The 11,789-nt window shown below is 42.7% G+C and overlaps 1 protein-coding gene across 1 annotated transcript in view; it reads left to right on the top strand.

The window, feature by feature from the left end:
- Positions 1-7,338: 7,338 nt before the first annotated feature.
- The window catches only part of ZDHHC2 (zinc finger DHHC-type palmitoyltransferase 2), a 71,969-nt gene continuing 67,518 nt past the window's right edge, over positions 7,339-11,789 (top strand). The window contains exon 1 of the mRNA XM_055118854.1: positions 7,339-7,558. Coding sequence (XP_054974829.1) covers positions 7,432-7,558 — 127 coding nt within the window. The 5' untranslated portion in view covers positions 7,339-7,431. The remainder of the gene's footprint in view (positions 7,559-11,789) is intronic.

Raw genomic sequence — 11,789 nt, 5'->3', positions numbered from 1 at the left:
GAAGCAGAATAACTCTCTCTACTGGGTGTGTGTCCGGGGGCTGGGGGTTGGGGAGAGGGGGGCGTTATTCTTGCAGTATCAGACATTGAACACCCAGGATTCAGCCTTGTGTGGCACTGCTGAGCTATATCTCTGGCTCCTTTGCTACTTCTCTAACTCTGTGACTCCTTTATGCATCATACTTTCATTTTTCAAGAAAATTATGCCTCATGGTAGCTATGGTGCTCAGAGATTTATTCTTTCCAAGATGACTATAGATAGACAACTGGAAACTGAAAGTAATGAAGGACATGCAATGAGGGGTTCTAAAATTTAAGACTTCTGTGTTAGAGACAGCAACCGTTGTTTCAATTATTACTATTTTTAACAAAAAAATGAAATACTTGGGTTTTTTTGTTTTTTGTTTGTTTGTTTGTTTGTTTGTTTTTGCTTTTGGGTCACACCCAGCAATGCTCAGGGTTTACTCCTGGCTTTGCACTCAGGAATTACTCCTGACAGTGCTGGGGGAACCATATGCCATGGATTGAACCCAAGTCTGCCAGTGCAAGGCACAAACGCCCTACCCAACGTGCTATTGCTCCAGCCTCCAATACTTGTGTTTTTAAAGTTAGCTTCAGTCACTGAAATTTGCATTCAAATATGTGGTTTTTATATTGTAAGATACTGTTAATTAATGAGTAATTGTGAATGCTTATATGCAACTATGTCACTAAAAAAGTTTCACTATCATGTCATATATAAATATTTTCAACCTATGTTTTTTATCCATTCACTAATTTTTTTAAAACTGTAATGCACTTCTGCATTAATTTTAAATCAACATATAAAATAAACATAAGCAACTAGAGACTATGCCAAGCTACACATTTTTTTCTGCTTTTTAGAAATTTAAAAATGCTATATTTAATATTTTATTGACGTAATGCTTAAAGGAACAAAAATGCATTAACCAAACCTATTATTTGATTAATAATAAGGCTAAAATCCTACACCTCTAATCAGTTGGATTCTGAACCCTTAAACCACCATATTAAGTGTTTGAAAAATAAAAGTCCATGTTGTCTCATATTCCAGATATAAAGGTTATTGATATTCTACTGCCACCCTTGCATTTCATAGCTTGGCCCATTATCAAAAAGACTGAAATATGAGCAAATGGAGAAAGTTTCTTGCCAGTGAAATAATTCAAAGAAATTCAGAAATCTGGAGTGTCTAGGAGCACTTGAAAATAATTGTAGACTCACAGACCCTAAGGTATAAGACATAATTTTCACTGGATAGGTTTTAGCTGATGGAAGAATTTTCTACTACGAACCTGAAGCCAATATGCCATTTTGTTAAATGTCATCATTAAATATTTATTCTTCATTTTCCCTTCTCTTTGTGAAGGCCTAAGAAAACCAAGGTTATTTTTTTTCTTTTCTACAATTTGATATTGCAATGTGAGCTTGAGTTTTAGACTTACATTTTAAAGTCTTTAACAACACTTGAAAATATATATTTAAATTTTGCAAAAGAATGTTTTGAGTGAAAGCCAAGTGAGTTGTACAGACTGGTCAAGACACATTAATCCACCTCCTTCCAAATGTGTCATACAGAAAATCCGGCATGACTAATCTACTCTTCAGCTTGACAGAGACACAGGTGAATATAACCAATCATTCTTTGGGCGCCCCAATGATTATCTGATCAAGCAACAGAACATAAAGGACCCTAATGGTCACTGGCTGATTCTGTGCTTTAAGGTTAGAGTTCTCAAGAAATAGAACTGCATCTTTGAACACTGTTAGATTTCTCTTATGTATAGAAATTTGAGCCTGGTATTCTTATAAGTTTCTCCAATACATATCCTTTGAAAGCAATCATTTGCAGTTGCTCAGTTGAAGATTCTATGGTATTACCCCATTCCTCAATTATATCCAGCTGGCTCCTTACTTACTGGACTCACATCTTCAAAGGAAGATATTCCTAATACTATAAACCTAAAAATGCCTTCAATTTCCTATTACCACTCATTTTTTTTTGCTTCTGCAAAACAGCCGAGTTACAACTAGAAAGGGGACCATATTTTTCTTTCTTGCACTTATAAATATAAAACTTGCTTCATGAATGTTTAGACAGCATGAAATGACTCGTCAGTCTTCTCCAACAAATGTTCCTGAGATAATGGAAATATTCCATATCTTCACTGTCCAATACAGTAGTTTCCAGTCACATGTACCTATAGCTCTTAACATGTGAATATTGCAACTAAGGAAACTAAATATTTAATAATTTATTTTAATATAATTTTCATTTGAGTGGCTGTGTCTACCAGAAGCCATGTATTGGACAGTGAAGTCTACAGAACATAATTTGAAGGCCACTGAGTTGGCTCCTCCATCCCGAAATTCTTTCATGACCCTTAAATAAGTGAGATTCTGAGCTGGAGAGACATAGGGCACTTGCCTTGCATGTGACTATGGTCATCAGCCTTTGATTCAAACTCTTGCCACACATATAGTGTCTACACATCACTGGATGTGCCTCCAAAATCAAAATATCTTGTCAGTACGTAGAGAAAAAATTATCTTCCCATGATTTGTGTTCATAAACAGTGTCATCTTCTCATATGTGAATGATCAGTATAGGTTAAAAACATGCATCTAAAAGTTTTCATTTTACTTCTAAAATGATTAACCTTAGTGAAAACTGTAACGAATTGGAGCAAAGGAGTTGGAGAGATCTTACGGAGGTTAAAGCGTTTCCCTTGCATGCGACCAACTCCAATTTGTTTCTTGGCACCACATAGGGATTCCTAAGAAACACCAGGTCTAACCCCTGAGCACAGAGTCACCAGAAAGGCTTGAACACTACTCTATGTGACCCCCCCATAAATTAATCAGTATGTATGAACATTATTTCTTTATTACTATAATTGGTAACAAAGTTATAATTCATAATTTATCATTGACTAAGTCAAAGACTGATGTTATGGAAAGGTCAAGACCCTGAACCAATGGTTTGAGGCTCTTCATGTTCCTAGAGTGACCAGACGCCTTTGGGCTACACTACCATGTGACAGTGATGAATGGAGACGTTACTGACGCTTACTCGAGCAAATCAATGAGAAACTGGAGACAAGTGACTAGTGATACAAGTGATGAAAGGTCAGAATTGCTGCACTTTCTGGTGTGTGCCTGCCACCTAGTGACAGTATATATAATTATACCAGGATAGGGCTTCCTGAATGTTAGAAATACGAAGTTGGCTGGAGCTTTTCTCATGCAGTAACTTTCCTAATGTTTTGACCCAATCAACCATGGATGCCTTAGGATTTTGAACTTATCTTCCATTCTAACCCATTTCATTTAAGGTTCATTGAAGACTATTAGTCTCTGAGAGCTGAGGGTATCTTAACATCATTTCTATCTTAAAATCCTTTTATCTATGAATTTATTTACTTATTTTACTAAACTTTAGGAAACGTGGTTAAAGTTTATGTTATTTATGTACAAAGTTACTGCACACACCATCCCTGAAGTACCAGAAACTCTCCACTAACTAGCCCTCTGACCAATCTTACAACTCCCACTTCTTGTCTTACTGCTTGGTAATCAACCCAGTTCCTTTTCTAAAACTATTTTTGGTTTACATGGCTCCAGAAACAACGTATGAATTGGACATGAATTTATTCTTCTATAAGAACTATCTTATTCACCATTACGAATGTGCAAAACTGGTGTCACTGATGTCATGGATAGCTTATTTCTAAATGGATTCCCAGCCCATCCTCACCCCAAGAATGAGTGGCTGAGTTAAGGAAACAATGGAAGCAGTTCTATCCATATTTTTTTACATCATTCTAGTGAGACTGAAATGGGAGAGCCATACGTTTAAAAATAAAAAATGTAGAACCAGATATCAGCCTCATTCCTTCCAGTCCTTTAAAGAAATAGAATGTAAAATGTGTTAAGTACAATAACCCTAAAGCAAAATCAATGCAATTTCTCACGTCACTGTCACTGTCATCCCTTTGCTCATTGATTTGTTTGAGCAGGCACCAGTAACGTCTCTCATTGAGAGACTTATTGTTACTGTTTTTGGCATATCCAATACACACGGGTAGCTTGCCAGGCTCTGCTGTGCGGGCTCCATACTCTCGGTGGCTTGCTGGGCTCTCCGAGAGGGGCGGAGGAATCAAACACGGGTCGGTCGCGTGAAAGGCGAATGCCCAACCACTGTGCTATCGCTCCAGCCCAATTTCTCATGTATGTGAGAGTAATAAAATTGGCCTTATCTATCAAAAATATAGCATTTCCTTCAAAAAATGATTTTTTAAAGAAAGAATAAATAGCGAAGAAGTAACCTAATAGTGTTTTCTCTAGGTGATTTGGCAGAAAAGATGTGATGAGCTTGAGAGAGGCTGCATGTACGTACAGAGGCCCAAGCTCCCTGGAGCGGCTCTCTGGATTTGGTTGGTCCACTGTGCTTGATTCATACTATGAAAAGAAATCAACGTCTTCATCAGGAACTCAGGAAAAGCAGGATAATTTGAGTCTATAATTCTGGCAAGATATACTTATGGTTTCAGGGCGAAAAATCTGGAGAACTGATTTAAAATAGGTCTTGGCTGTAAGAAGAAGAGGAAGATCAACTTTCCTTTGTGAGAGAAGATATAATTATAGGGTTTTAAAATTTTGAGAGAAGTATAACTTTGATAAATAACTGAGCCTGTAGGTGATGGACCAGTAGGATGTGATGGCCCAATAAGGATGAAAATAAGGTTCACTGGGTTGGGGGCACAGGAGGAGATAAAGAAGCTTTTTCATCTTCTCTTGAGACTCCCTTCAATCTCTAACTTGTTTTCCCCTTCTTTCCCTCTGTGCTTCCGTCTCTCTCTTGTTATATTGAATCTCATTTTCATAAAAGGTCATAATATGTTTAAAATTATTATAGGAAATTTGCTGCTTATTAGAATTATTGAAGATCTAACATTGGCAAGTTGAACCTCTGAATGTCCTTTTATACAGCAAGTCTCTAGAGAAGTTTCCTTTTAATTGTCTCTGACATTCAAATGGTTTACTTGTCCCAGGGTTGAAGACAAAGTACTGTGGGTTAAGGAGCTAGCCTACACATGGTCAGCCTGGGTTTCATTCCTGGCTTCACATATGATCCTCTGGACAACACCAGGCGTGATCTCTGAGCTGAAAGTCAGGAGTAAACTCTGCACACTGCTGGGTGTGGCCCCCAAACCAAAGCAAATAAAATTGTTTCCTTGTTGACACACAGCTTTAAACGGGTAGGGGAAGTGGGAAGTTTATAAACTGCAGTTATCCATCAATTCAAAGCCTAACAATCTAGAGACAACTCACCAAAACACTTATATCTGTGCACATTTATGAGTAAGTAGGGACTGAGCAGAGATAAACCCTGCCATAATGTGGCTTTAGAAATGATTCCTCTTGGGTTAGACATTTTTTTAAGTTAAAAAGTGACTCAATATTAGTAATCATTTTAAAATGGCCTAAAACAGGTTTTAATTATTTCACAAATATTTATTTAAAGGGCTGGAGCGATAGCACAGCGATTGGGCTTTCGCCTTTCACTCCGCCAACCCGTGTTCGATTCCTCCGCCCCTCTAGGAGAGCCGGCAAGCTACTGAGAGTATGGAGCCTGGACGGCAGAGCCTGGCAAACTACCTGGGCGTATTGGATATGCCAAAAACAGTAACAATAAATCTCTCAATAAGAGACGTTACTGGTGCCCGCTCGAACAAATCGATGAGCAACAGGATGACAGTGATTTATTTAAACATGTACAATTAAGTAACATTTGGAAAAGCAGTAAAACTTTGGATAAAGCTTTGGATAAGCTCTTTCAAAGACTGACATATGTTTGAAGACTGACAGATGTTGGAACTATACTAGAACACTATTCTATTTGTGACTTTAGAAGCCTATAAGTCTCTAAGCATTGGGCATTGTAGCATCGATTATCAGTAGAGGGGCAAGCTACTCTGGATGTTCATTCCTTGGTGGATTTCAAGGATTGAAGAATCTGGTTGTCACTGTGGGAAGCATTTTGGTCTGAATAGGAACTTCGTTTCGTTTTCAGCTTCTTCAGAGTGAGAGCGTAGGTTGATATTCATATACAAAATTCTAATGATTTCAGGGTAGCTACAATTTTTTAGTGCTTTCCGTGTGCAAAATAGTAGTTCTCTTGGGAGAGAGTATCTTGCTGTTTAATCCAACCACAGAAAGATAATTGAAAGGACATGGGCTTTCTTCAGTGATTTCTTTGACTAATTTATGCAAATCAGGACTTTTTTTTATTCCTTACTAATATGAAAGAATTCCATTCAATAGGCTCGCTCTGTGGGGTAAATATAAATACATGCGTGTATGTGCGTGTTTACTAAAAGTGTCCTTGCACATAGTAACTGCGCATTTAACTCCAGCATTTAACTGAGGTGTTTCACGTAGAATCCGGAGCACCTATAATCAGAGGGTGGGGGACTGGAAGCCTCCGCAGTATTGGTGAATCTTTGTCCCGTCTATCGTAAATAAAAACAGGTCAGAAGACTTTAAAGGTCCCTTCCAGGATCCTTGGCACTCTAGAACCAGCTCTAGATTAGTTAGAACTGCCCGGAGAACTGATGTTGACCAAAGAAAACATCGCAGTGAAGACAGAACCCCTAAAACCTCGTGGGGGGGGGGGGGTGGAGACGCTAGGCCAAGCCCCCCTTCTTCACCATCCCGAAATAACGAAAGTTCCGAGCGTCAGCTCAGCACGTGCGCCCCTCACCCCTGCGCCCCCCGCCCCCTCCGAGCGCCTCCGCCGCGCTCCAACCCCTCCACGCCCGGCCCCGCGCTTCTCCCGCGCGACTCCGCGTCCGCCCTCGCCCGCCGCGCGCACCCCTCCGCGAGCTCGGCGCGCCCCCCTCCCCGCCAGCACCCTGAGGGGCCGCCGGCCGGGCCACGTCCCCCCGCGTGCGGGGAGAGGCCGCCTGGGGGCGCAGCGGGCCGGGCCGGGGGACGGGGCGGAGGCTCCCGCCGCCGCCGCCTCCTCAGGGTCCCGTCAGCCGCCGCCTCCTCAGGGTCCCCTCAGCCGCCGCCTCCTCGCGGTCCCCTCAGCCGCCGCGTCCTCGCGGTCCCCTCAGCCGCCGCCTCCTCGCGGTCTCCTCAGCCGCCGCCTCCTCGCGGTCCCCTCAGACGCCGCCTCCTCAGCGCCGTGTCGCCGCCTCGCAGTCTCCGCGGGCCCGGGAGCCGGCAGCGCGCGGCGGGGCTGTGGGGGCCGCCACATGGGGACTTAAGCGCCACGGCGGCCGCAGTGGCCGCGGCGCAGCCGCCCGCCGGGCCCGTCCCCCCGGGGGTGCGGGGCGCGGCCAGCCCGGCCCTGAGCCAGGCGGGCGGGCGGCGGCGCGGCTGGGCAGGTGGCTGCGGCTGGAAGATGGCGCCCTCGGGCTCGGGCAGCGTCCGGCGGCGCTGCCGGCGGCTGCTCTACTGGATCCCGGTGGTGTTCATCAGCCTCCTGCTCGGCTGGTCCTACTACGCCTACGCGCTGCAGCTGTGCATCGGTGAGTGGCCGCCGCCGCGCCCCCCGGCCGTCCCGGGACGCGGACACCGCCCCTCGCCGCGCCCCCCGGTCTCGAGACGCGGACCCCCCAGTCCCGCGAGCGCGCGCCCCCCGGACCGTCCCGGGACGCCGACGCCCCCCCCCCCGCCCCCCGCAACCTCCCGCGCCGCCGCTCTTGGCACCGCACCGACCCCGGGCGCCCCCTGCAGTGCCCACTGGGCACCTCTGTGTAGCCGGGGTACCCCGGCACCTTCCGCTAAACTCCGGGGACCGAGTCACCTCCACAACCCAGCCCCCCGCGCGCACTGCCCGCCGAACCCCCTCCCCGACACACCCCCCTCCGCGCCCGGACAGTCCGGGTGGAAGCTGGGGCCCCCGAGGAGGGGGAGGCCGCTCGGGCAGAGCTGGCCACGGCCTCAGTGCTGAAGCGAGCCCTCCCCGAGTTGTCCCCTGAATCTACTTTGCAGAACGTGGGGCAGCACTCAGGCGGTTGGCTTGGTCTGGGTGGGCTGAGGGTGCTGCCTGGATGATTTGAGTGTTTCCAACTGGTCACTTTCTAGCTAACAGAAGATGGGGCGGTGGGGGCAGGGGCGCGTGATGAGCTACTAGAAAGTATTTTCTTTAGCCCTGTGCAATAGGCAGGACCACAAATGACATGCAAGGACAATGGAAGCAACAGAAAAGAGGGTGCCTTCTGAGGTTCGTCAGCCCAAGAGCCAGGGCTCAGGTCCAAGTTTCAGGTCCTCAGTTCATGGGTTGAAGATGCTGTCAGGGTGATGACTTTTTAAGAACTTGATTTTGCTCCATTCTGGACTGTAATTGTGTTCCCAGGTGAGAACAGACTTCTACCATCATTAGGGCTTTTATGAAAACTGATCAGTGTTATCAGAAAAGACGTTAAGACAAAAGATGATAGAGTTTTCTGCTGAGGGTGGTGTGTGTGTGTGTGTGTGTGTGTGTGTGTGTGTGTGTGTGTACGTTGTTTCAACCTTGGGATTCTTGAAGGGGTGTGTGGGTCAGGAGGGTGTGGTGTTCAACCTAAGAAAGTAATTTCTGCCCTGCACAACTTGAGTCTTGGTGGGACAGAGACAGCTTGAAAAGTGGTCTGTTCAGGAGAACCTTCTCAATTATTCTCAGAACTTCAGGATTCAGACTCCAGTGTGGGAAGCCATCATACCTCAAAATGTTGCTCCTTCTGAGAAATCGAAGGTGTCAGTTCAATACATCTATTATACTAGTACAGTATAATCATCACTTATATAACTTTAAGAGAATTACATTAACTTCCCGTTTGATTTACTTTTAAGGCTTGCTGTTGGAGAAGGGAGGGAAGGAGAGAGAGAGAAAGAGAGAGAGAGAGATTCAAGGACAAGGACTGATGGGAATGCTTAGAATGCAGGAGGCCCTGGTGGATCCTGGTACCAAAAGTCATTGGAACATGTGATATTCAAATCATGCACTAATATTTATAGGAAGAAAGTTTTTAGAAACATAGATATCTGGATAATTAATACTTACTAAAATAGCATGCCTTATTAAGTAGACTGCATGTTATATAACTATTAGAAACCTAGGTTGTATATCCTTTCTTCGCCATCTTAAAAGCAGTAACCAGTTCGTTTGTTTTTTCTTTAATTTTTTTTTTTTTTGAGTCATCATGAGATACAGAGTTACAAGCTGATCATGGTCTGGTTTCAGTCATAGGGTGTTCCAATACCCATCCCTTCACCCAGTTTTAATTAGTGTAATTGGTGCAAAAGAGGAAGGTCCTCAGAGGCCTTCAATATCCAAACAGGCAATTGATTCTCTTTTGTTATCATATTAGGTTGAGGTACTTAGCCTGTCTTCTGTCTATCAGGAGGAGCGTGTGAGGGCAGGGAAAGCTTCACTTCGCTTCTTTTGCAAATACCCTTGCATAGGTGCATGGGAAATCTGATTATACTGGGTAGACAGGTGATGGGGGAAGAATATACTGAAAAAATAATTATTATTTTTATATGGACTTTCTGTATATTTAAGGTAAATATAATCCACATGTATCCATGCAATACACATCACTTTTATATTGACTAAGAGAGAATTCATTTTTTTTTCAAATCGCCCAAGGAGTATATATTATCAATTGCTGGTTACTATACCTGATGATCAAAGTGGAATTTCCTATAATTTCTTGTTACTTCCTGCCTAACCTGATACAATGCATGTTATGGTAGATGGAATGAGTGGTCTTGGATAAGCAAATAAATTAGAGGCATTATCTCTGAGATTGTCAGAAAATAGTTTTATCATTTTATTTCTATGAAAATAAATAGTAATTGTATGAAAGATCTCAATCCTGGAGTATAGAGAAGAACTTGAAACAGAAATTTGGGTTGAGAGACTGGCTATGGCAGTTTAAGCTTGTGTTGCTTTGGTAGGGTGGGAAGTTGAAATTAAATGAACAATTCTTTTATAGTCACTGGGAAAGATGGCAATGTGTCAGACACACAAAACCAGTATTCTTCCTTCCCATTACACAAACAAAGCAAAGGAATGCCAACTTTCCCTTTCCCTTCCCACCAGCCTTCCTCCCAGCATTAATCACTTCTCAGACTGCCCTGTCCTTTGTGGAGTCTTTTCTCTTGTAAATTGCAATTTATCATCCAGTTTTCCAAATTTCATATCTAAAACATTAGCCAGGCTTGAAACCAGGTGGTGGGAGCCTGGGCAGGAACTGGAGTAGTTAACAAACGAATAGAGCTAACAGGGTGATTTACCCTGGTCCTTATGCATCTGCTGTCAGCTGGGGATGACCCTGAATATAAATTACTCTGTGCCCTTTGCTGAATGAACTGCAATTTAGGAGTAGTGCTTATCCTGGTATCCATGGAAACTGGAGATAATGATTCTCATTACAGTTTGTTTCTATATTTAACAACATGTGTATGTGACTCTCTAGCACTTTTTCATTTAGCATAATGTTTGCTTAGCATTTATACTTTATAAAAATGAATCCATACTTCTTTTTGGGATGTGTGTGATTTAAAATACATAGGATTTGTATTTTGTATGAGTGAAATGTTTGGAGTAAGTTTCCTTTCTGATTCACTAAAGAAAGGATAGGACTGATAATTCTTATAATCATTCAAAAGGTGTTTATTCTGTTAACTAGGCTCTTTTGTTCAGCTTTTTCTTCCTACACCCTTCTCCTTATTGCTCTTTTCATGCTGTTTTTTTTTTTTTTGGTATGTCTTATCTGTCTTCGATCCCTGTAATTATTAGTGAAGATTAGATCATTTTCTATAAATAAATATAAACTCAAAAGATGACGTTTTAAGATGGTATCTGTGGATGTGAAATCAGGGTAAAAGTAGTGTTCAGCCTCATCCATGCTTAAGTGATGGGCATATTAGATATGCATATATGTTGTACAATCCTTAAGGTTGTTGCACTGTTACTGGGTAATCTTGCTAGTTAAAGAAGGCAACTGAAGTTTTCCTTTGTAGATACAAACATTTAGAATTGTTTGAACTATTTTATACTTTAATTTTTTTCAAGGAATCGGTTATAAAGTTTGTGTGAAATAATAAAAGACCCCGTACATACAAAACCATACTGAAAAATAAGAAACAGCGAAATCTTACTACCTAATTTTTGAATCTATACTGTAAAGCCATAATAATCAAAACAGCATGGTACAGAATTAAAAAATTATCTCTGACCAATGGGTCAATATAGAATACCCAATGTAGAAACCCCCCATATATAAATGTTGTCTATTTATTTATTTATTTTTCTTTTTGGGTCACACCTGGCAATGCACAGGGGTTACTCCTGGCTCTGCACTCAGGAATTACCCCTGGCCGTGCTCAGGGGACCTTATGGGATGCTGGGATTTGAACCCGGGTCGGCCGCGTGCAAGGCAAACACCCTACCTGCTGTGCTATCTCTCCAGCAAAAACCCCCATATATATGGTCAGGTAATTTTTAACAAAGGAGCTGAGAGCATGAAATGAAGTAAAAAACAGCCTTTTAAACAAATGGTATTGGAAGAAACTAAAGCTGGATCCGTTTCTCAGACCTTACACAAAAGTCAGTAGCTTAGACCTGAATCCATAAAGTACACTGAGAAAAATATAAGCAGTATGCTCCAAGACCTAGATCTCTAAGAAGTCTTCAATGATATGATGCCATTGGCAAAGTATACAGAGTCAAAACTAAACAAATGGGACTACATCAAACTTAAAAGCTTC

The sequence above is a fragment of the Sorex araneus genome, chromosome 1 (assembly GCF_027595985.1).
Source record: "Sorex araneus isolate mSorAra2 chromosome 1, mSorAra2.pri, whole genome shotgun sequence".
NCBI lineage: Eukaryota > Metazoa > Chordata > Mammalia > Eulipotyphla > Soricidae > Sorex > Sorex araneus.
This window is presented reverse-complemented; position numbering and strand designations above follow the sequence as displayed.